Source organism: Oncorhynchus clarkii, chromosome 13, assembly GCF_045791955.1.
Source record: "Oncorhynchus clarkii lewisi isolate Uvic-CL-2024 chromosome 13, UVic_Ocla_1.0, whole genome shotgun sequence".
In the NCBI taxonomy this organism is placed as follows: Eukaryota; Metazoa; Chordata; class Actinopteri; order Salmoniformes; family Salmonidae; genus Oncorhynchus; species Oncorhynchus clarkii.
In genome coordinates this window covers 9,813,461-9,839,823 of record NC_092159.1, presented here as the reverse complement: position 1 = coordinate 9,839,823, position 26,363 = coordinate 9,813,461, and the positions used below count along the sequence as shown (strand labels likewise).

At 43.6% G+C, this 26,363-nt stretch overlaps 1 protein-coding gene across 1 annotated transcript in view; it reads left to right on the top strand.

The window, feature by feature from the left end:
* Positions 1 to 1,446: 1,446 nt before the first annotated feature.
* LOC139424230 (ligand dependent nuclear receptor corepressor) overlaps positions 1,447 to 26,363 on the top strand; it is a 35,235-nt gene continuing 10,318 nt past the window's right edge. Inside the window, exons 1-6 of the mRNA XM_071175908.1 lie at positions 1,447 to 1,492; positions 3,566 to 3,631; positions 14,571 to 14,650; positions 18,040 to 18,166; positions 22,516 to 22,950; positions 26,145 to 26,232. Of these exons, the coding sequence (XP_071032009.1) occupies positions 1,447 to 1,492; positions 3,566 to 3,631; positions 14,571 to 14,650; positions 18,040 to 18,166; positions 22,516 to 22,950; positions 26,145 to 26,232 (842 nt within the window). The remainder of the gene's footprint in view (positions 1,493 to 3,565; positions 3,632 to 14,570; positions 14,651 to 18,039; positions 18,167 to 22,515; positions 22,951 to 26,144; positions 26,233 to 26,363) is intronic.

Below are 26,363 nucleotides of genomic sequence, written 5' to 3'. Positions count from 1 at the left end.
ACAGCCATATAAGGAGTCATTGGCATGAGGCGGTTTCAAAAAATGCGGCACTCCCTGATTGGATTTTTATCTGAGTTTCGCCTGTAACATCAGTTCTGTTGCACTCACAGACAATATCTTTGCAGTTTTGGAAACGTCAGAGTGTTTTCTATCCAATGCATAGTCAAGCATATTTTTGTGACAAAATATCTTGTTTAAAACGGGAACGTTTTTTATCCAAAAACTAAAATACTGCCCCCTAGTCGTAAAAGGCCACCGTTCCCAGGCCGTCATTGAAAATAAGAATGTGTTCTTAACTGACTTGCCTAGTTAAATAAATATTAAATAAAGGTGTAAGAAAAAAATTGGCAAATCGGCGCCCAAAAATACACATTTCCGATTGTTATAAAAACTTGAAATCGGCCCTAATTAATTGTCCATTCCGATTAATCGGTCGACCTCTAGTTAGAGCCATCTGGAATGAGGATGAATTGAAACATTTTCTGGTTCACAGAAATGGTACAAAAGAGGTGGCTAACCACTGCTCAGCTGATTGGTCGGCATACTGTCAATGGAGACATTTGGTAACTAAATGTCATGGAAAGAAGAAGAAATGACATCACCAAACCAAGATAAATGACTTAAACCACAATGGGAAAAGACTTGGGAGTGTTTAAATGATGTCATGGGCAGAAAATCAAATGAATCTCCATCGTTCTTTGAAGTTGACGGGTCATTTATTACAAATCCTTTTTGATATTACCAATCATTTTCAAGACTGTTTCACTAGTGAATTTCACTAGTGAAGTGGACCGTCAGGGTTCTTATTGAAGTGGACCGTCAGGGTTCTTAGTGGTCTGGACCGTCAGGGTTCTTAGTAAAGTGGACCGTCAGGGTTCTTAGTAAAGTGGACCGTCAGGGTTCTTAGTAAAGTGGACCGTCAGGGTTCTTAGTGAAGTGGACCGTCAGGGTTCTTAGTGAAGTGGACCGTCAGGGTTCTTAGTGAAGTGGACCGTCAGGGTTCTTAGTGAAGTGGACCGTCAGGGTTCTTAGTGAAGTGGACCGTCAGGGTTCTTAGTGAAGTGGACCGTCAGGGTTCTTAGTGAAGTGGACCGTCAGGGTTCTTAGTAAAGTGGACCGTCAGGGTTCTTAGTGAAGTGGACCGTCAGTCCCCATGTCCAAGATGAATTCACAGCAACACACATTATTACACAGAGCCATGATCACACATCCCTTCTATCTCTAATTACTCAAACAAACAGCAACACACATTATTACACAGAGCCATAATCACACCTCCCTTCTATCTCTAATTACTCAAACAAACAGCAACACACATTATTACACAGAGCCATAATCACACCTCCCTTCTATCTCTAATTACTCAAACAAACAGCAACACACATTATTACACAGAGCCATGATCACACCTCCCTTCTATCTCTAATTACTCAAACAAACAGCAACATGACCTGGACAAAAAGATTCAACATTTCATGGAGTGGCGGGGACTGTGAGGACACACACACACACACACACACACACACACACACACATATTCTTTATATTAGTTGTGTTGTTTGTACTGTTATTAATGACATTGTTTTAGTTGGGTTGTTTGTACTCTTATTAATGACATAGTTTTAGTTGTGTTGTTTGTACTCTTATTAATGACATAGTTTTAGTTGTGTTGTTTGAACTCTTATTAATGACATAGTTTTAGTTGTGTTGTTTGTACTCTTATTAATGACATAGTTTTAGTTGTGTTGTTTGTACTCTTATTAATGACATTGTTTTAGTTGTGTTGTTTGTACTCTTATTAATGACATAGTTTTAGTTGTGTTGTTTGTACTCTTATTAATGACATTGTTTTAGTTGTGTTGTTTGAACTCTTATTAATGACATAGTTTTAGTTGTGTTGTTTGAACTCTTATTAATGACATTGTTTTAGTTGTGTTGTTTCTATATGGTTGTATTTTCAGTGTGTGGCTGTCCTTGTGTATCAGTGTTTTGTTACTTGTCTTGTTTGGTGTTTTTTGTGGACCCCAGGAAGAACAGCTGCTTCTTCTGCAGAAGCTAATAAACAACCCCCCCCCCCCCCCCCCCCCCCCCCCGCCCCATTTGTCCAGATCTGGATGTATAACAGCCAGGGTTAAGATGAACTTGTTCCCAAAAGCTGGTTTAATCTCCCTCTTAGCAGCAGCTCTGCCTCTTAACCTGCATGGAGAGAGGGGAGGGTGGGGAGGGTGGGGGTGGGGGGTGGGGGGGGGGGGCAAAAGAGAGAGAGTGAGAGAGAGAGAGCGAGAGCGAAGTAGAAAGAGAGAAAGCGAAGGCGAAAGAGAGGTAGGGAGACCGAGCTACTTTTATTTTAAGTGGTATTGATCTGCCCGCATTTCCTTTGGCATCACAGTAGGCTTGACTTGAAGGACAAAACCTCCCGTCGAGTTACCCCCTCTCTCCCTTCCTTCCTCTTTCTCACTCCCTCCCAAACCCCATACCACCCCCACCTCTCTACTCCAACCCCTCTAACCCTCTTATACCCATCTTCACTCCTCAGCTTCTTCACCAAGCAGTTTCTTTTCCTCTCCTCCTCTCCTCCTCTTTCCTTTTAGAGAGAGTGGGGAGGGGGAGGGTGGAGGAGAGGAAGGGGGGGGGGGAAGAAGGACGGTGTGGAGGAAACTGCTATATGTATTTGCGTTACTTCACAGGGTTGCCAAGCAACAGCTGAATCCAGTATTTACAGTTAATAAAAAGTGAGTGACATTAGCTAACAGTGTTATATTAGGTAAAGAAGGGATTTGCTTTTAAGAAAAGAAAATTAAAGCCAAGGTGTGTGTGTGTGTGTGTGTGCGCCAGTGTGTGGGGGTGGGGTCTGTCTGTAGAACTGTAAGTGGATGTGAGCCAGTGTGTGGGGGTGGGGTCTGTCTGTAGAACTGTAAGTGGATGTGAGCCAGTGTGTGGGGGTGGGGTCTGTCTGTAGAACTGTAAGTGGATGTGAGCCAGTGTGTGGGGGTGGGGTCTGTCTGTAGAATTGTAAGTGGATGTGAGCCAGTGTGTGGGGGTGGGGTCTGTCTGTAGAACTAAGTGGATGTGAGCCAGTGTGTGGGGGTGGGGTCTGTCTGTAGAACTGTAAGTGGATGTGAGCCAGTGTGTGGGGGTGGGGTCTGTCTGTAGAACTAAGTGGATGTGAGCCAGTGTGTGGGGGTGGGGTCTGTCTGTAGAACTGTAAGTGGATGTGAGCCAGTGTGTGGGGGTGGGGTCTGTCTGTAGAACTGTAAGTGGATGTGAGCCAGTGTGTGGGGGTGGGGTCTGTCTGTAGAACTAAGTGGATGTGAGCCAGTGTGTGGGGGTGGGGTCTGTCTGTAGAACTAAGTGGATGTGAGCCAGTGTGTGGGGGTGGGGTCTGTCTGTAGAACTAAGTGGATGTGAGCCAGTGTGTGGGGGTGGGGTCTGTCTGTAGAACTAAGTGGATGTGAGCCTGTGTGTGGGGTGGGGTCTGTCAGTAGAACTGTAAGTGGATGTGAGCTCCCCCGTCTTCTACAAACCTGAGTCCTGTACTTAGTTGTTCTCTCTGTCTTCCCTGCAGGGTTTGAAAGCATTTTGGAAGGGCTGTTCGGGCCGGGACTAGTCAAAGATATTACCCTTTTTCAAGGTAAGCATGTCCTCGCCGACTATCTCCATACCTGTCTCCCAGATGGCACCCTATTCTCCATCTAGTGCACTGCTTTTCACCCATAGGCCCAGGGCCCATAGAGAGCAATAGTAATGGCATATTTTTGTAGGCACTAACTCCGCCATGGCCCGTTGGACAAAGCCTATGGGGAAATTATATACAGTGCCTTGCGAAAGTATTCGGCCCCCTTGAACTTTGCGACCTTTTGCCACATTTCAGGCTTCAAACATAAAGATATAAAACTGTATTTTGTTGTGAAGAATCAACAACAAGTGGGACACAATCATGAAGTGGAACGACATTTATTGGATATTTCAAACTTTTTTAACAAATCAAAAACTGAAAAATTGGGCGTGCAAAATTATTCAGCCCCCTTAAGTTAATACTTTGTAGCGCCACCTTTTGCTGCGATTACAGCTGTAAGTCGCTTGGGGTATGTCTCTATCAGTTTTGCACATCGAGAGACTGAAATTTTTTCCCATTCCTCCTTGCAAAACAGCTCGAGCTCAGTGAGGTTGGATGGAGAGCATTTGTGAACAGCAGTTTTCAGTTCTTTCCACAGATTCTCGATTGGATTCAAGTCTGGACTTTGACTTGGCCATTCTAACACCTGGATATGTTTATTTTTGAACCATTCCATTGTAGATTTTGCTTTATGTTTTGGATCATTGTCTTGTTGGAAGACAAATCTCCGTCCCAGTCTCAGGTCTTTTGCAGACTCCATCAGGTTTTCTTCCAGAATGGTCCTGTATTTGGCTCCATCCATCTTCCCATCAATTTTAACCATCTTCCCTGCCTCTGCTGAAGAAAAGCAGGCCCAAACCATGATGCTGCCACCACCATGTTTGACAGTGGGGATGGTGTGTTCAGCTGTGTTGCTTTTACGCCAAACATAACGTTTTGCATTGTTGACAAAAAGTTCAATTTTGGTTTCATCTGACCAGAGCACCTTCTTCCACATGTTTGGTGTGTCTCCCAGGTGGCTTGTGGCAAACTTTAAACAACACTTTTTATGGATATCTTTAAGAAATGGCTTTCTTCTTGCCACTCTTCCATAAAGGCCAGATTTGTGCAATATACGACTGATTGTTGTCCTATGGACAGAGTCTCCCACCTCAGCTGTAGATCTCTGCAGTTCATCCAGAGTGATCATGGGCCTCTTGGCTGCATCTCTGATCAGTCTTCTCCTTGTATGAGCTGAAAGTTTAGAGGGACGGCCAGGTCTTGGTAGATTTGCAGTGGTCTGATACTCCTTCCATTTCAATATTATCGCTTGCACAGTGCTCCTTGGGATGTTTAAAGCTTGGGAAATCTTTTTGTATCCAAATCCGGCTTTAAACTTCTTCACAACAGTATCTCGGACCTGCCTGGTGTGTTCCTTGTTCTTCATGATGCTCTCTGCGCTTTTAACGGACCTCTGAGACTATCACAGTGAAGGTGCATTTATACGGAGACTTGATTACACACAGGTGGATTGTATTTATCATCATTAGTCATTTAGGTCAACATTGGATCATTCAGAGATCCTCACTGAACTTCTGGAGAGAGTTTGCTGCACTGAAAGTAAAGGGGCTGAATAATTTTGCACCCCCAATTTTTCAGTTTTTGATTTGTTAAAAAAGTTTGAAATATCCAATAAATGTCGTTCCACTTCATGATTGTGTCCCACTTGTTGTTGATTCTTCACCAAAAAATACAGTTTTATATCTTTATGTTTGAAGCCTGAAATGTGGCAAAAGGTCGCAAAGTTCAAGGGGGCTGAATACTTTCGCAAGGCACTGTATATATATTTTTTGTAGGGTTTATAGATAAATGCCAAAAATAAGGTCAGAGGTTAACACCGGTTTAGGAGATCTTCTACGTTTTGTTCTATGAGATAATCTTCATCAGCTAACGTTACTTTTTAGTGAGTTTTGAAACATTAATGTTATCAAATAAGCAAATAAAGCACATCGAGGCTTCATACATCGTAAAGGTCATGTTAACTGACTGATATTATCTCATAGAACAAAACGGACATCTCCTAAGCCTGTGTTAACCTCTGACCTTACACTATATTGTTAATATATGAAACTCTTAATATATGTTACAATATATTCTTAATATATGAAAAGATAAATGAAACATTTAGAGGTCTAAATGTTTAGGTTCCTGAATGGAATTACAACCCCTCAAATTACCCAAAGACAACAACATCATCAACAACAACAACAACACCTTGTGCGTCATCGCACCAAGCATGCAGCTAGACTGCTTCAATACACATGACTTCTAACACACAGAAAGTGTGTGGGTCAGGAGAATCAAATGTCAAATGATGCGGCTCCTCAACCCAGCCAGCCAGAGCTCTCTTTCCTCTCTCTCTCTCAATTCAATTTAAGGGGCTTTATTGGCATGGGAAACAAACGTTTACATTGCCAAAGTAAGTGAAGTAGATAATAAACAATTTTTAAAAATTCAGTAAACATTACACTTGCAAAAGTTCAAAAATAATAAAGACATTACAAATGTCATATTATGTCTATATACAGTGTTGTAATGATGTGCAAATAGTTAAAGTACAAAAGGGAAAATAAATAAACATAAATATGGGTTGTATTTACAATGGTGTTTGTTCTTCACTGGTTGACCTTTTCTTGTGGCAACAGGTCACAAATCTTGCTGCTGTGATGGAACACTGTGGAATTTCACCCAGTAGATACGGGAGTTTATCAAAATTGGGTTTATTTTCTAATTCTTTGTGGATCTGTGTAATCTGAGTGAAATATGTGTCTCTAATATGGTCATACATTTGGCAGGAGGTTAGGAAGTGCAGCTCAGTTTCTACCTCTGTCTCTCTCTCTCTCTCTCCAAACCCTAGGAAATGAGGTCAGTGTGGCCACCTATCGTCTTGTGACACATCCTCCACCAACTTCAGAATTAGTGTAAATGTTTCAGATGCGTCTTCCTCTTCGCTCATTCAACCACACAGCAAACACACACATATAAATGCACACACATTTCCACAGTAAGTACACGTACAAACACACTCGCACCCTCTCTCGCTCTCTCTCTCACAGCTGAGTGCAGCAGGGTGGGGGGTCATGCTAGCTGTTGGACGGTAGCTAATTGGCTCTTTCCCAGGGCTATTGTAACTACTAGAACCACGGGGGCCCACTCACTCACCTTTGACCTTTTGACACACCATGGGTAAAAAGAAAAGTGCACCTAGCAACACGATATAATGTACAGAACTCACTGCATCAAGTGGAATTGTATCATTCCCATTCCACTCATTCAAGTTTAGTTGTATCCACTCATTCAAATTGAGTTGTGTCACTCCCTAGTGTAGGACTAGATTCAATTGAAGGGCTTTATTGGCATGGGAAACATGTGTTTACATTGCCAAAGCAAGTGAAGTAGATTAAGTAAAAATTAACAGTAAACATTCCACTCACAGAAGTAAATATATATATTTTTTAAATGTCATATTATGTATATATATATACAGTGTTGTAATAATGTGCAAATGGATAAAGTACAAAAGGTAAAAATGGGTTGTTTTAACAATGGTGTTTGTTCTTCACTGGTTTGCCCTTTTCTTGTGGCGAAAGGTCACTATATTACTGCTGTGATGGCTCTTTCTCTCTCTCTCTCTCTTTCTCTCTCTCTCTCTTTCTTTCTCTCTTTCTTTTTCTCTCTCTCTTTCTCTCTCTCTTTCTTTCTCTCTTTCTCTCTCTCTTTCTTTCTCTCTTTCTTTCTCTCTTTCTTTCTCTCTTTCTTTCTCTCTTTCTCTCTCTCTTTCTCTCGCTCTCTCGTCTCTCGACTCTTTCTCTCTTTCTCTCTCCTTCTTTCTCAAATTCAAATTCAAGCTGCTTTATTGGCATGAAAAACATTGCATCAATATTGCCAAAGCAACAATGTATACAATATACATTGTAATAAAATAATGAAGAATAATATAAAATGGTAGCAAATAATACAAATAAAGCAAACTATTTTAAATAAAAAAATTAAAAAAATGGCAACAGTAAATAGTAGAAATATAATAAATATGAAAGGTGAAACATATAAATATATATATATATATTTCTCATTTGTAAGGATTGGATTGTGTACTGCATAGTACTGTATTGTCTTGTACTGTGTAATGTGATTGTGTTGAGGTTCTGGTGGGAGGGGGGGGGTAATGTGGTGCTTTTACTATAATGAGGATGTCTCATTAATGTAAGACAAAAAAGTATATCTCTCAGTAGCGGTGTGGGTTGAACTGATGGTTAAAGGAAGCATAGCTCCATGGCAACGACCCAGACACAGAGTTCATACGGTCGTCTCTATGAAGTGGCCACGTTGACGACGTCTCTCTCTGTCTCTCGCTCCACCCCTTCCTCCAAATGAATTGTGTTTTTCTCACGAGAGACGAAAACGACTCCAAGGCTGTTGTTTCTCTTCTTTCTTGGATTATTGATCCTCTATCATTCATTTATTTTTATATATTTTTTTAGACACCTTTTTCTCCTCCATTTTGTGGTATCCAATTGGTGGTATCCAACAGTCTTCCCTCATCGCTGCAACACCCGTACGGACTCGGGAGCAGCGAAGGCCGAGAGCCGTGTGTCCTCCGAAACACCACCCAGTCAAACCGCACGGCTTCTTGACACACTTCCCTCAAACCGGAGGCCAGCTGCACCAGTGTGTCCTCCGAAACACCACCCAGTCAAACCGGAGGCCAGCTGCACCAGTGTGTCCTCCGAAACACCACCCAGTCAAACCGGAGGCCAGCTGCACCAGTGTGTCCTCCGAAACACCACCCAGTCAAACCGCACGGCTTCTTGACACAATTCCCTCAAACCGGAGGCCAGCTGTACCAATGTGTCCTCCGAAACACGACCCAGTCAAACCGCACGGCTTCTTGACACAATTCCCTCAAACCGGAGGCCAGCTGCACCAGTGCGTCCTCCAAAACACCACCCAGTCAAACCGCACGGCTTCTTGACACAATTCCCTCAAACCCGGAGGCCAGCTGCACCAATGTGTCCTCCGAAACACCACCCAGTCAAACCGCACGGCTTCTTGACACAATTCCCTCAGACCGGATGCCAGCTGCACCAGTGTGTCCTCCAAAACACCACCCAGTCAAACCGCACTGCTTCTTGACACAATTCCCTCAAACCGGAGGCCAGCTGCACCAGCGTGTCGGAGGAAACACCGTACACCTGACGACCGTGTCAGCGTGTACTGTGCCCGGCCGCAACAGGAGTCGCTAGTGCGCGATGGGACAAGGACATCCTGCCTCCTGCCGGCCAAACCCTCCCCTAACCCGGACGACGCTGGGCCAATTGTGCGCCGCCCCATGGGTCTCCCGATCGCGGCCGGCTGCGACAGAGCCTGGACTCGAACCAGGATCTCTAGTGCCTTAGACCACTCCGCCACTCGGGAGGCCCTCTCTCGCTCTTATCCCCCCCTCTCTCTCTTTTATCCCTCTCTCTTTTATCCCTCTCTCTTATCCCCCTCTCTCTCGCTTTTATCTCTCTCCCTCTTTCTCTCTCTCTCTCTCTTTCTCTCTCTCTTAACCCCCCCTCTCTCGCTCTCTTTTATCCCCCTCTCTCTCTATCATCCCTCTCTCTCTCATCCCTCTCTCTTATCCCCATATCTCTCTCTCCCTCTTGTCCCCCTCTCTCTCTTATCCTCCTCTGTCTCTTGCTCTTTATCATCCCCCTCTCTCTCTTTTATACCTCTCTCTCATCCCTCTCTCTTATCCCCATATCTCTCTCTCCCTCTTGTCCCCCTCTCTCTCATCCTCCTCTGTCTCTTGCTCTTTATCATCCCCCTATCTCTCTTTTATACCTCTCTCTTTATCATTTTTCTCTTTTATCCCCCTCTCTCTCTCTCTCTCCCTCTGTCTTTCTCTCATCCCCCTCTCTCCAATCTCTTTTCTCTCTCTCTCTCTCTCTCTCTCTCTCTCTCTCTCTCTCTCTCTCTCTCTCTCTCTCTCTCTCTCTATTCCTCTCTCTCATCCCCATCGCTCTCTTTTATCCTTTTTTCTCTCTTATCCACTTTCTCTCTCTATCATCCTCTCTCTCTTATCCCCATCTCTCACTCTCTCTCTTGCTCTTATCCCCTCTCTCCAATCTCGTATCTCTCTCTCACTTACCCTCTATCTATCTCTCTCTCTCTTATCCCCCTCTCTTCAATCTCTTTTATCCCTCTCTCTTTCTCTCTCTCTCTCATCCCCCTCTCTGTCTTTTATCCCCTTTCTCTCATATCCTTCTCTCTACCTTCCCCTCTCTCTCTTTTATCCTTTTTCTCTCTCGTATCCCCCCCTCTCTCTCTCTTTTATACCTCTCTCTCATCCCTCTCTCTTATCCCCATATCTCTCTCTCCCTCTTGTCCCCCTCTCTCTCATCCTCCTCTGTCTCTTGCTCTTTATCATCCCCCTATCTCTCTTTTATACCTCTCTCTTTATCATTTTTCTCTTTTATCCCCCTCTCTCTCTCTCTCTCCCTCTGTCTTTCTCTCATCCCCCTCTCTCCAATCTCTTTTCTCTCTCTCTCTCTCTCTCTCTCTCTTATTCCTCTCTCTCATCCCCATCGCTCTCTTTTATCCTTTTTCTCTCTCTTATCCACTTTCTCTCTCTATCATCCTCTCTCTCTTATCCCCATCTCTCACTCTCTCTCTTGCTCTTATCCCCTCTCTCCAATCTCGTATCTCTCTCTCACTTACCCTCTATCTATCTCTCTCTCTCTTATCCCCCTCTCTTCAATCTCTTTTATCCCTCTCTCTTTCTCTCTCTCTCTCATCCCCCTCTCTGTCTTTTATCCCCTTTCTCTCATATCCTTCTCTCTACCATCCCCTCTCTCTCTTTTATCCTTTTTCTCTCTCGTATCCCCCCCCTCTCTTTCTCATCCCCCTCTTTCAATCTCTTATCTCTCTCCTTCTCTCCCTCTTATCTCTCGCTCTCTCGCTCTATTTCTGTTATCCCCTCTCTCTCTTACCCCCCACCCTCTCTCTCTCTCTTATCCCCCTCTCCAATTTATTTTATCCCTCTCTTTTCTCCTTTTTCTCTCTCTTATCCCCCTCTTTATCTCTCTCTCTTATCCCTCCCCTCTCCAATCTCTTTTATCCCTCTCTCTTTCTCTCTCTCTCTCACCCCCTTTCTCAAAGCTCTCTCTTTTATCCCCTTTCTTTCTTATCCCCATCTTTCTCTCTCTTATCCCCCCTCTCTCTCTCTCTCTCTCTCACTCTCTCTCTCTTGCACTTATCCCCTTCTCTCCAATCTATTTTCTCTGTCTTTCTCTCTCTCCCTCTCCCTCTTTTATCTCTCTCTCTCTCTCTCTCTCTCTTATCCCCCTCTCTCCAATCTCGTTTATCCCTCTCTCTTTCTCTCTCTCTCTCTCTCTCTTGCTCTCTCTCTCTCTCTCTCTCTCATCCCCTTCTCTATTTTATCCCCTCTCTCTCTCTCATCCCCCTCTCTTTTATCCCCTTTCTCTCTTATCCTTCTCTCTCTTATCCCCTTTCTCTTTCTTATCCCCCTCTCTCCAATCTCTTTTATCCCTCTCTTATCCCCATCTCGCTCTCTCGCTCTCGTTCTCTTATCCCCTCTCTCTCTTACCCCCCCTCTCTCTCACTCTCACCCCCCTCTCTCCAATCTCTCTCTCTTTCTCTCTCTCATCCCCCCTCTCAATCGCTTATCTCTCTCTCTCTCACCCCCCTCTCAATCTCTTTTCTCTCTCTCTCTCTCTCTCTCTCTCTCTCTCTTATCTCTCTCTCTCTCTCTCTCTGTTATCTCTCTCTCTCTCTCTCTCTCTCTCTCTCTCTCTCTGTTATCTCTCTCTCTCTGTCCTTCTCTCTAAATTCAATTCAAGGGGCTTTATTGGCATGGGAAACATATGTTAACATTGCCAAAGCAAGTGAGGTAGATAATAAAAAAAAGTGAAATAAACAAGAAAAATGAACAGTAAACATTACACATACAGAAGTTTCAAAATAATAAAGACATTACAAATGTCATATTATGTATATGTACAGTGTTGCAACGATGTGCAAATGGTTAAAGTACAAAAGGGAAAATAAATAAACATAAATATGGGTTGTATTTACAATGGTGTTTGTTCTTCACTGGTTGCCCTTTTCTTGTGGCAACAGGTCACAAATCTTGCTGCTGTGATGGCACACTGTGGTATTTCACCCAGTAGATATGGGAGTTTATTAAAATTGTATTTGTTTTCGAATTCTTTGTGGATCTGTGTAATCTGAGGGAAATATGTCTCTCTAATATGGTCATACATTGGACAGGAGGTTAGGAAGTGCAGCTCAGTTTCCACCCCATTTTGTGGGCAGTGATCACATAGCCTGTCTTCTCTTGAGAGCCATGTCTGCCTACGGCGGCCTTTCTCAATAGCAAGGCTATGCTCACTGAGTCTGTACATAGTCAAAGCTTTCCTTCATTTTGGGTCAGTCACAGTGGACAGGTATTCTGCCACTATGTACTCTCTGTTTAGGGCCAAATAGTATTCTAGTTTGCTCTGTTTGTTTTGTTAATTCTTTCCAATGTGTCAAGTAATACTTTTTTTGTTTTCTCATGATTTGATTGGGTCTAATTGTGCTGCTGTCCTGGGGCTCTGTAGGGTGTGTTTGTGAACAGAGTCCCAGGACCAGCTTGCTTAGGGGACTCTTCTCCAGGTTCTCTGTAGGTGATGGCTTTGTTATGGAAGGTTTGGGAATCGCTTCCTTTTAGGTGGTTGTAGAATTTAACGGCTCTTTTCTGGATTTTGTTAATTAGCGGGTATCGGCCTAATTCTGCTCTGCGTGCATTATTTGGTGTTCTATGTTGTACACGGAAGATCTTTTTGCAAAATTCTGCATGCAGAGTCTCAATTTGGTGTTTGTCCCATTTTGTGAATTATTGGTTGGTGAGCGGACCCCAGACCTCACAACCATAAAGGGCAATGGGTTCTATGACTGATTCAAGTATTTTTAGCCAGATCCTAATTGGTATGTTGAATTTTATGTTCCTTTTGATGGCATAGAATGCCCTTCTTGCCTTGTCTCTCAGATCGTTCCCAGCTTTGTGGAAGTTACCTGTGGCAATGATGTTTAGGCCAAGGCATGTATAGTTTTTTTGTGTGCTCTAGGGCAACGGTGTCAAAATGGAATTTGTATTTGTGGTCCTGGCAACTGGACCTTTTTTGGAACACCATTATTTTGGTCTTACTGAGATTTACTGTCAGGGCGCAGGTCTGGTAGAATCTGTACAGAAGATCTAGATGCTGCTGTAGTTCCTCCTTGGTTGGGGTCAGAAGCACCAGATCATCAGCAAACAGTAGACATTTTACTTCAGATTCTAGTAGGGTGAGGCCGGGTGCTGCAGATTGTTCTAGTACCCTCGCCAATTCATCAATTCATTGATGTATATGTTGAAGAGGGTGGGGCTTAAGGTGCATCCCTGTCTCACCCCACGACCCTGTGGGAAGAAATGTCTTTGTTTTGGGCCTTTTTTAATCACACACTTGTTGTTTGTGTACATGGATTTTATAATGTTGTATGTTTTTTCCCCCAACACCCCTTTCCATCAATTTGTATAGCAGACCCTCATGCCAAATTGAGTCAAAGGCTTTTTTGAAGTCAACAAAGCATGAGAAGACTCAAATATACTGTTAAGATTTTCTACTGCCAAGTTTACACCTTCACTATTACAGTGGAATGTTTTACCCAGGAATTTGTCTAAAAGGGATTGAATTTGTTGTTGCCTAATTGTTTTTTGGTAGGTTTCCAAAATGCATTCCTTCCATCTATAGCATTTCTTAATGTTACTCAGTTCCTTTGGCTTTGATGCCTCATGATTGATTATTGCTCTGTTCAAGTAGACTGTGATTTTGCTGTGGTCTGATAGGGGTGTCAGTGGACTGACTGTGAACGCTCCGAGAGACTCTGGGTTGAGGTCAGTGATAAAGTAGTCTACAGTACTACTGCCAAGAGATGAGCTATAGGTGTACTTACCATAGGAGTCCCCTCGAAGCCTACCATTGACTATGTACATACCCAGCGTGCGACAGAGCTGTAGAAGTTGTGACCCGTTTCTGTTGGTTATGTTGTCATAGTTGTGCCTAGGGGGGCATATCTCTCTCTCTCTCTTAGTGCTGTGAGTTCCGTGTGGAGCTCGGCGCACTTTTCTTTTTATCCATGGTGCACCAAAAGGTGAGTTTGTTGGGCATCCCTCCTCTCTCTCTGTTTTTCTCTGCCCGTGGAGCATTATAGCCACACTCGCGCACACACACATCACACACACACACATCACACAGACACACGCACATACTCTCCTCTGCATATGAAGGGGTAGGGTTTAGTGCGGCAGGGGACTGGAGGTTAATGACTACACTATGTCGAGGCGCCCGGTTCTACATCTGTCACCAACACAATAGTCACGTATCCAAGGCCGCCGCACGCCGCCAGGCGCCCAGGCCCAACGTCCCCTCCGCTCCGCTCCCCTCCCACTAGGACTGTGACACAAGTCATGTTCCGTGAAGAGTCAGTTATCACAAAAGAAGCTCATACCGTGTTCGAGAGAGAGTCACCAGAAGGCCTTGTCACTTGGAGACACAGAGATGTCACACACACACACACACACACACACACACACACACACACACACACACACACACACTGATTACTGGGGGTAATCTTCTGGTTGAGTGTGTGTGTCCGAACAGTTGATGTATTGGTTTACAGTTTTTATGTATCAAAAGGAACTCGGCCATCATTCAAAACAAACTGTTGCTATTTTCAATGCTTTTCATATTCTGAAGGGTTTTATTGTGAAATGCATGAAATGGTTAGCTGTGCTGTGGTTTGTCTAAGCTCACACACAGCGGCCTGTCATTATTACCACAACCTCTCTGACGTGTGTGTGTTTGTGTGTGTCTTCTTCTTCTTCCCACAGATTGCGAGCCCGAGGTACTGTTGGATTGGTCGTTTGATGTAAATTGTCTCTTTTGCTGCTTAAGACGAGAGAAAGTCAAGGTAATTGATGTTATTAGAGTTGCTGTGGCTCACACACACAGACACACACAGACACACACACAAACACACACACACACATCGAGACAATTGCTAAATCCCACACACTGCATTACAGCTAGCTGATTAGCTAAACTCCACACACTGCATTACAGCTAGCTGATTAGCTAAACTCCACACACTGCATTACAGCTAGCTGATTAGCTAAACTCCACACACTGCATTACAGCTAGCTGATTAGCTAAACTCCACACACTGCATTACAGCTAGCTGATTAGCTAAACTCCACACACTGCATTACAGCTAGCTGATTAGCTAAACTCCACACACTGCATTACAGCTAGCTGATTAGCTAAACTCCACACACTGCATTACAGCTAGCTGATTAGCTAAACTCCACACACTGCATTAGCTAATTAGCTTCATGAACAAAAGCCAGTCTGCATCTTTTCATCCTTCCATCGCCTCATCAACAATAACACACACACAATCACACACACACACACACACTCACACACACACCCACACACACACACACACACACACACACACACACACACACACACACACACACACACCCTTTAAGTAGAGGTCAATCCCTGGTCGTCTCACTCATTCAGCCATGTCTAATCATCCTAAAATGGCGCTGGAATGTTTTGCCTCTCGGGAATGTATTATTATTTTCTGCCCTTTCAGTCACCCCTCGTTCCCTTTGACCTTGTGAATTGATGGCTTGTCGGCATGTCGTTCGGGGCGCCACTCGTCCTCCATTTTTTCTTTGTCTTTTAAAGGGGCAATCTGGGATTCAAACGATAAAGAAGTGGACACCGCGCCACTTTTGATATACCAATCCCAGATTGCCCCTTTAATGGAGGAACGAAGGATGAAACAGAAGGCCTCACAAAGAGCCCCCCCCCCCTTATGTTGCCATGCCAACCAACCACTCCTTTTCTCCTTTTTCATCTTGACCTCTTCAACCCTGAAGGTCGACCATCTGGCACCTACAATTTAATACACACTTGTAAATGTGTGAAAAATAACAAATATAAGCACCAACCAAATTATTATTATAAACATATATAACATAGTAGTAGTGCTGATCTATGATCAGATTATAATGAATAGGATTATATAAATCAGATTCAGCATTCCTACTTCTGGGACACTTTGTGAATACGCTCCATGGTCCATAAAACATATTACCTAGAACATACCTGCCCTCCTTCCTCTGCTTGTCTCTGGCCTTGCCATGCCCGGGCCGGGCTGGGTGGGTTGGGCTTGCCCTACGTCCAAAATGGCACCCTATTCTCGTTATAGTGCACTACGTCTGAACACGGCCCATAGCGCTCTGGTCAAAAGTAGTGCACGATGTAGGGAATAGGGTGCCATTTGGGACGTACTCTTCATATTTCACTGTGTGCGTTTAATTGCATGAAATGCCAGAGGACCTGCAGAGGACGGAAACAATTGATTCATTGATCTGCAGCTATGCAAACTCCCGACAGAGGGAGGAGGTAGGCTTGAGGGAGGGGGAGAGCGAGGGAGGGGGAGGAGGTAGGCTTGAGGGAGGGGAAGAGCGAGAGAGGGGGAGGAGAGAGGCAGAGGGAGGAGGTAGGCTTGAGGGAGGGGGAGAGCGAGAGAGGGGGGAGGTAGGCTTGAGGGAGGGGGAGAGAAAGGGGGAGGAGGTAGACTTGAGGGAGGGGAAGAGCGAGAGAGGCAGAGGGAGGAGAGAGGCTGGGGGAGAAGGAAAGTGAAAGGGGGATACCTAGTCACTTGAACAAGTGTCTTCCGAGGGGAGAGAGAGAGAAAGAGACGAGGGATGGAGAGCGAGGAGAAGGATGAGAGAATGCCTCATTCATATTAACTGTGAATGTATGCCGTTTTAAAGAAACTGTTTGAGCCTGTTTTGGTTTTGCCAGTTTTCACGTCACTGGATTCTAAGAGGAGAAAGCGGAGAGACAGTCAGGGTGTCACGCCCATTCCTCCCACCACCACCCCAGATCATTCATTTGTTTGTTTCATAAACACAATGACTGCATGTCCATAGTACCACACAATGACTGCAAGTCCATAGTACCACACAATGACTGCATGTCCATAGTACCACACAATGACTACATGTCCATAGTACCACACAATGACTGCATGTCCATAGTACCACACAATGACTGCATGTCCATAGTACCACACAATGACTGCAAGTCCATAGTACCACACAATGACTGCATGTCCATAGTACCACACAATGACTGCAAGTCCATAGTACCACACAATGACTGCAAGTCCATAGTACCACACAATGACTGCATGTCCATAGTACCACACAATGACTGCATGTCCATAGTACCACACAATGACTGCATGTCCATAGTACCACACAATGACTACATGTCCATAGTACCACACAATGACTGCATGTCCATAGTACCACACAATGACTGCATGTCCATAGTACCACACAATGACTGCATGTCCATAGTACCACACAATGACTGCATGTCCATAGTACCACACAATGACTGCATGTCCATAGTACCACACAATGACTGCATGTCCATAGTACCACACAATGACTGCAAGTCCATAGTACCACACAATGACTGCAAGTCCATAGTACCACACAATGACTGCATGTCCATAGTACCACACAATGACTGCATGTCCATAGTACCACACAATGACTGCATGTCCATAGTACCACACAATGACTGCATGTCCATAGTACCACACAATGAATGCATGTCCATAGTACCACACAATGACTGCATGTCCATAGTACCACACAATGACTGCATGTCCATAGTACCACACAATGACTGCATGTCCATAGTACCACACAATGACTGCATGTCCATAGTACCACACAATGACTGCAAGTCCATAGTACCACACAATGACTGCATGTCCATAGTACCACACAATGACTGCAAGTCCATAGTACCACACAATGACTGCAAGTCCATAGTACCACACAATGACTGCATGTCCATAGTACCACACAATGACTGCATGTCCATAGTACCACACAATGACTGCAAGTCCATAGTACCACACAAGGACTGCAAGTCCATAGTACCACACAATTCCTGCATGTCCATAGTACCACACAATGACTTTCTTAAACACCATATTTTGTCACCTGGTCTTTTAAAGCTTCCACCACAGCGTTCTCTCGCCACCTATTGTCATATTATGTTAAAAAAAAACAGACTTAAAAAAAACTGACTTAAAAGGTACTGTAAGGTTTTCCTCTGGGTTTGGTCCAGGAAAACTTCATTAAAACTGTGTGTCTGCTTTGTCTGTGTCCCTCTGAGGAACACTTGGTTGTACATTTATCTACTGTTTTCTCAAATCCTAAACCCTTTTCCTCTTGTGTTCTGTGTCCCTCTCAGGAACACTTGGTTGGCATCACACCCCAGGTCTTATCAGAGTCAGAGGACTTGAAACAGGACACGTCCAAAATCAACCGCCTGGAGAAGCAAGCCGAAGAGTTCCTCAATGCTGTCTTCTACAGAAAGGGTGAGTCTAGAACCTATAGAACCATAAGGGAGTCTAGAATGCAGAACCATAAAGGAGTCTAGAATGTAGAACCATGAGATTTTAGAACCTAGTACCATAAGGGAGTCTAGAACATAGAAGCATAAGGGAGTTTAGAACCTAGAACTATTAGGGTCAAGGACTTATAGAACCATAAGGGAGTCTAGTAGAACTATATGGCGTAGTCAGTTGGGACGTTATAAAGACACAAGGTATGGAACTTGGAAACACCAAAGTTGTGGGTTTGATTCCCACATTTGAGCTCCCGAGTGGCGCAGCGGTCTAAGGCACTGCATCTCAGTACTTGAGGCATCCCTGCAGACACCTTGGTTCGATTCCAGGCTGTATCACTACCGGCCGTGATTGGGAGTCCCATAGGGCGGCACACAGTTGGCCCAGCGTCGTCCGAGTTCGGCCGGTGTATGACGGTCATTGTAAATAAGAATTTGTTCTTAAGTGACTTGCCTCGTTAAATAAAGGTTCATTTTAAAATCGTGTCCTAAAAAAACTGAAGTTTAAAATGAAACGTGTTGGTTAAGTGACCAAGTATTGTAATGCTTATATACTCTCCTAGAGAAGAGAGGGGTGCAGTGTGTGACTGGTTGCATCCAAAATGGCCCCCTATTCCCTACACTATATCATTTAGTGCACTACTTTTTTTGGTCAAAAGCAGTGCACTAGTTAACAGGGTGCCATTTGAGATACATGGTTGTTTTAGAGAGGATTAGGTCAATCAGTCAGATGCTGATCCAATCAATGTATCTGCCCAATCAATCTGGGTTCACCTCCACACCCAGCCCTCAGCCCTCAGCCCTCAGCCCTCAGCCCTCAGCCCTCAGCCCTCAGCTCTCAGCCCTCAGCTCTCAGCCCTCAGCTCTCAGCCCTCAGCTCTCAGCCCTCAGCTCTCAGCCCTCAGCTCTCAGCCCTCAGCTCTCAGCCCTCAGCTGGCCTAAAGCTGCTATATACTGAGTGTACAAAACATTATTTCCATGACAGACTGACCAGGTGAATCCAGGTAAAGGCTTTGATCCCTTATTGATGTCACTTGTTAAATCCACTTCAGTGTCGATGAAGGGGAGGAGACAGGTTAATGAAGGATTTTTAAGCCTTGAGACAATTGAGACATGAATTGTGTATGTGTGTCATTCAGAGGGTGAATGGGTGGCAAGACAACATATTTAAAGTGCCTTTGAACAGGGTATGGTTGTAGGTGCCGGGCGCACCGGTTTGAGTGTGTCAAGAACTGCAACGCTGCTGGGTTTTTCACGCTCAACAGTTTCCCGTGTGTATAAAGAATGGTCCACCAACCAAAGGACATCCAGCCAGCTATGGGAAGCATTGGAATCAACTCAATATAAGAAAGGTCCTAAATGGTGTGTACACTGAGTGTATGTAGCTGAACAAACACTGTGCACAGTATATAAACAGACACACATAGATATGTGTCGTTTGTCTGAGGGTTTCTTCCTTCCCAGTGATGTCCCTTTAGCTAAATGTTTTTATAATGTCTATATGCTCCCGGCTTTATGTTTTGGGTCCACGCGGTCGGCGTCCCAAACGGAACCCGATTCCCTACTTAGTGCACTACTTTTGACCAGATTGCATAGGGCCAAGGTTAAAAGTAGTGCACTGGATTGGGAATAGTGTACCAGGACGTAGGTATTGTTTGCAGAAAGCTTCCCCTTCGGACACGGGGCACAATTCCTTGGCCCAAAAGGAAATGTTTTTCCAGAAAGCTTGTCTGCTAAATCACTTTGTTGTTTTGCGGCTGAAAGTTGGGGGCTATAGGGTAGACTAGAGATGTGTCCCAAATGGCACCATATTCCCTATGTAGTGCACTACTATAGGGGCCAATGGGTTTCTGGTCGTAAGTAGTGCACTACATAGGGAATAGGGTGCAATTTGCGACGAAACCTAGCTAACAGTCTGTCTGTAGTGTTACAGAGGTATTAAACATGTCCTGTAGGTATATATCTATGTCCACATTCTAACAGTCTGTCTGTAGTGTTACAGAGGTATTAAACAACATGTCCTGTAGGTCTACATCTATGTCCACATTCTAACAGTCTGTCTGTAGTGTTACAGAGGTATTAAACAACATGTCCTGTAGGTCTACATCTATGTCCACATTCTAACAGTATGTCTGTAGTGTTACAGAGAGATATTAAACAACATGTCCTGTAGGTCTACATCTATGTCCACATTCTAACGGTCTGTCTGTAGTATTACAGAGAGGTATTAAACATGTCCTGTAGGTCTACATCTATGTCCACATTCTAACAGTCTGTCTGTAGTGTTACAGAGAGATATTAAACAACATGTCCTGTAGGTCTATATCTATGTCCACATTCTAACAGTCTGTCTGTAGTGTTACAGAGAGGTATTAAACATGTCCTGTAGGTCTATATCTATGTCCACATTCTAACAGTCTGTCTGTAGTGTTACAGAGATATTAAACAACATGTCCTGTAGGTCTATATCTATGTCCACATTCTAACAGTCTGTCTGTAGTATTACAGAGAGGTATTAAACATGTCCTGTAGGTCTACATCTATGTCCACATTCTAACAGTCTGTCTGTAGTGTTACAGAGGTATTAAACATGTCCTGTAGGTCTACATCTATGTCCACATTCTAACAGTCTGTCTGTAGTGTTACAGAGAGATATTAAACAACATGTCCTGTAGGTCTACATCTATGTCCACATTCTAACAGTCTGTCTGTAGTGTTACAGAGAGATATTAAACAACATGTCCTGTAGGTCTACATCTATGTCCACATTCTAACAGTCTTTCTGTAGTGTTACAGAGAGATATTAAACAACATGTCCTGTAGGTCTATATCTATGTCCACATTCTAACAGTCTGTCTGTAGTGTTACAGAGAGGTATTAAACAACATGTCCTGTAGGTCTATATCTATGTCCACATTCTAACAGTCTGTCTGTAGTGTTACAGAGGTATTAAACAACATGTCCTGTAGGTCTACATCTATGTCCACATTCTAACGGTCTGTCTGTAGTATTACAGAGAGGTATTAAACATGTCCTGTAGGTCTACATCTATGTCCACGTTCTAACAGTCTGTCTGTAGTGTTACAGAGGTATTAAACAACATGTCCTGTAGGTCTACATCTATGTCCACATTCTAACAGTCTGTCTGTAGTATTACAGAGAGGTATTAAACAACATGTCCTGTAGGTCTACATCTATGTCCACATTCTAACAGTCTGTCTGTTCAGAGAGGTATTAAACAACATGTCCTGTAGGTCTACATCTATGTCCACATTCTAACAGTCTGTCTGTAGTATTACAGAGAGGTATTAAACAACATGTCCTGTAGGTCTACATCTATGTCCACATTCTAACAGTCTGTCTGTTCAGAGAGGTATTAAACAACATGTCCTGTAGGTCTACATCTATGTCCACATTCTAACAGTCTGTCTGTAGTATTACAGAGAGGTATTAAACAACATGTCCTGTAGGTCTACATCTATGTCCACGTTCTAACAGTCTGTCTGTACAGAGAGGTATTAAACAACATGTCCTGTAGGTCTACATCTATGTCCACATTCTAACAGTCTGTCTGTACAGAGAGGTATTAAAAAACATGTCCTGTAGGTATATATCTATGTCCACATTCTAACAGTCTGTCTGTACAGAGAGGTATTAAACAACATGTCCTGAAGGTCTACATCTATGTCCACATTCTAACAGTCTGTCTGTACAGAGAGGTATTAAACAACATGTCCTGAAGGTCTGCATCTATGTCCACATTCTAACAAGTCTATTTTTAATAAAAATGTATGTGTGTATAGTCACATCTACCTTAATTGTTATCAGCTTGTATATATATATATTTTTTACTTTTTTTTCTTCACATAAACAGTAATATTTCCTGGTTGCTAAAATTAGAATAGTTCGCCTAATTTCAGTTTATGTTACAAAACAAGTCATGTAGAGCTTAGAAAGTTGCTGTACGGTCTAAACCGCTGTGAAATATATTTTCAATAACCAGTATAGTATCTTCAGCTGTCTGAAGCTGGTGTACAAAACTGAAAGTAAAAGATGCAAAAACAAAATGAAAGAACAGGAAGCATAGAAATAGTGCACATGGAACATATCTACAACTTCTGAGACTGGCTTTCAGTGAGAATGACAGGTTCATAACTGACATTTCTACGTGAATTTGGTCCGTTCCCCCATAAAGTGACATATTGCAGCTTTCATGTTTCTAGTTGTAGTGCTGCCAGATCTTTAGCCGGTCGTTGGAATGTTAAACAGATTAAGAATGTTCTAATAGGTGTCTAATGTTGTGTGTTTGTTTGTCTCTAGCAGACCTCCCAAGCTTCTCGGACCCTCACATCCCTCTAGTGGCTCGTGAGATAATGCAGCGAATGATCCGTCAGTTCGCTGCCGAATATACCTCAAAAAACAGCTATTCTCAGGACCCCCCCCATCACCCCCAGCCCAACGGCATCAAGGACCAAAGCCGCCTCCTGCCGAGAGCGGCCTCTCCAGCCCCGGCCCCCCTCGCTCTGCCGGGGGCGTCCAGCCCCCCGTCCCCCGCCCCGGGACCGGGCCTCAGCCCCGCCTCCGCCTCTGCCTTCGCCCCGGACAGTGGGAACGGAGCCGGTAGTAACTGTAGTGGTACCGGTGCTGCTGCCTCTGCACAGAACCCCGTCCTCAGCAAGCTTCTCATGGCCGACCAGGACTCTCCACTGGACCTCACCGTCAAGAGGCCCGACCCCACAGAGACCAAAACAGAGGGTAAGACACCACTCACACGTCCATATCGAATCAAAACGTAGTTACCTTATAGATAAAATGGTGTTACACTGTACAGTGAAATGCCCACTTGCAGGCTCTCAACAGTGCAACAACAATAAGAAAAAGAGAAACAAATATTCAATAAAATAAATAAGTAGAAGAAAAACCTGGACGGAAGAACTCCCCCATAACTTCAATAGAACGCCCTATATCTCTCCTATCTCCATTTATATCCCTATATCTCTCCTATCTCCATTTATATCCCTGTATCTCTCCTATCTCCATTTATATCCCTGTATCTCTCCTATCTCCATTTATATCCCTGTATCTCTCCTATCTCCATTTATCTCCCTGTATCTCTCCTATCTCCATTTATATCCCTGTATCTCTCCTATCTCCATTTATCTCCCTGTATCTCTCCTATCTCCATTTATCTCCCTGTATCTCTCCTATCTCCATTTATATCCCTGTATCTCTCCTATCTCCATTTATCTCCCTGTATCTCTCCTATCTCCATTTATATCCCTGTATCTCTCCTATCTCCATTTATATCCCTGTATCTCTCCTATCTCCATTTATCTCCCTGTATCTCTCCTATCTCCATTTATATCCCTGTATCTCTCCTATCTCCATTTATCTCCCTGTATCTCTCCTATCTCCATTTATCTCCCTGTATCTCTCCTATCTCCATTTATCTCCCTGTATCTCTCCTATCTCCATTTATCTCCCTGTATCTCTCCTATCTCCATTTATCTCCCTGTATCTCTCCTATCTCCATTTATCTCCCTGTATCTCTCCTATCTCCATTTATCTCCCTGTATCTCTCCTATCTCCATTTATCTCCCTGTATCTCTCCTATCTCCATTTATCTTTCCTATATCTCCCTGTATCGCCAATATCTCCCCTATATTGACTATATCTCCCCTGTATGTTGCTTATATCTCCCCTATATCTCGCATATATCGCCTATATCTCCCTATAGGTCTCATATAGCTTCCCTGTATCTCTTCTATAGCTCCCATGTATCTCCTATGAGCCACTATATATCCTTTATATATCCCTCTATCTCTACTATATCTCTCCTATATCTCCACTTTAACTCACTTATATATCCGCTATATCTCCACTATATTGCCTCTAGCTCTTCTACATCTTGCTTATATCGCTCCCCTATATCGCTCCGCTATATCTCTCCCCTATATCTCTCCCCTATATCTATCCTATAGATCCCCTATATCTCTCCTATATATCGTTCCTATATATCCCTTATATCTTCCCTATATCTCCCCTATAGCTCTCTTACAGTTGAAGTCAGAAGTTTACATACATTTAGGTTGGATTCATTAAAACTCGTTTTTCAACCACTGTTAACAAACTATAGTTTTGGCAAGTCGGTTAGGACATCTACTTTGTGCATGTAAGTCATTTTTCCAACAATTGTTTACAGACAGATTATTTCACTTATAATTCACTGTATCACAATTCCAGTGTGTCAGAAGTTTACATACACTAAGTTGACTGTACCTTTAAACAGCTTGGAAAATTCCAGAAAATTATGAAATGGCTTTAGAAGCTAATTGGAAGGGTACCTGTGGATTTATTTCAAGTCCTACCTTCAAACTCAGTGCCTCTTTGCTTGACATCTTGGGAAAATCAAAAGAAATCAGCAAAGACCTCAGGAAAAAAATGGTAGACCTCTACAAGTCTGGTTCATCCTTCGGAGCAATTTCCAAACACCTGAAGGTACCACGTTCATCTGCACAAACAATAGTACGCAAGTATAAACACCAAGGGACCATGCATCCATCTAACCGCTCAGGAAGGAGATGCGTTCTGTCTCCTAGAGATGAACGTACTTTGGTGCGAAAAGTGCAAATCAATCCCAGAACAACAGCAAAGGACCTTGTGAAGATGCTGTAGGAAACTGATGCAACAGTATCTCTATCCACAGTAAAACGAGTCCTATATCGATATAACCTGATAGGCCGCTCAGCAAGGAAGAAGCCACTGCTCCAAAACCGCCATAAAAAAGCCAGACTACGGTTTGCAACTGCACATGGGGACAAAGATTGTACTTTTGGGGAAATGTCCTCTGGTCTGAAGAAACAAAAATGGAACTGTTGGCCATAAAAAAGTGGGAGGCTTGCAAGCCGAAGAACACCATCCCAACCATGAAGCACAGGGGTGGCAGCATCATGTTGTGGGGGTGCTTTGCTGCAGGAGGGACTGGTGCACTTCACAAAATAGATGGCATCATGAGGTAGGAAAATTATGTGGATATATTGAAGCAACATCTCAAGACATATGTCAGGAAGTTAAACCTTGGTCGCAAATCCCCCACAACCTGTAATTGGACCAGTAAAAGTTGTATAGAGCCAAACAGACTGGGCCTAATGAAAACTACTAGTATCCTAATTCTAACAAACAGTTGGAGGCTGAATGCCAAGTCGCGTTATGCTGAAAAATAGATTTTTGAATCTTAAAAACATTAACCCCCATGCCTTAAAATCCCTCTTGCCCTATAGACATTTGGCCTGGATTATCCTCTAATGCCTGTGACCATATATGGTATTATAGTGTTTTTATGTATGCCTCCCACACACACCCATAAACACACAGAGAGAGAAATTCATTTTAATATCACCACCTTGTTTTGTCCAACCAAAAAGCCCTAAAGATTAAAGAGGTCCTTCAGCTCTGTTCAGACGGGACAGGTCATCAGACAGGTCATCAGACAGGTCAGCTGCACTTTGGGGATTACTAACCCGTGGAGGAGGAGGAGGGTGTGTGTGTTTTTGTGTGTGTGTGTGTGTGTGTGTGTGTGTGTGTGTGTTTTTGTGTGTGTGTGTGTGTGTGTGTGTGTGGTTCAGTCAGTGGAAAGAGGAATATAATATTGTTATTACTCTTTAAACTAAGAGCAGAGCGGAGGGAACAGTAATGATTATTTTCACTATTTATTCATGTGATTTTCTATGTTGTATTCTTCTCCTGGAGTCCTTTTCCTTTCTCATTTCCAGTGATTTATAGAGTTACACAAACATCTGTTATTGAACGGCACATTTACAATGTTAATTACATTCATTTAAAAAGTCCCAATCAATTGAAGTCAAGTTATACAGTACATACTTAGATCATCTGTGATGAACTGTGCCCTAAAACAGTGTGTGTGTGTATCTGCGTATGTTAATCCTCAGATGGTGTCCTGGACCTCTCCACCAAGAAGGCCCACGGCACCATCCTCAAAAACTCTCACAGTTACACCCTGTTGCCCACAGTGAAGGGGTAAGACACACACACACACACACACACACACACACACACACACACACACACACACACACGCCACACACACACACACGCCACACACACACACACGCCACACACACACACACACACACACACACACACACACA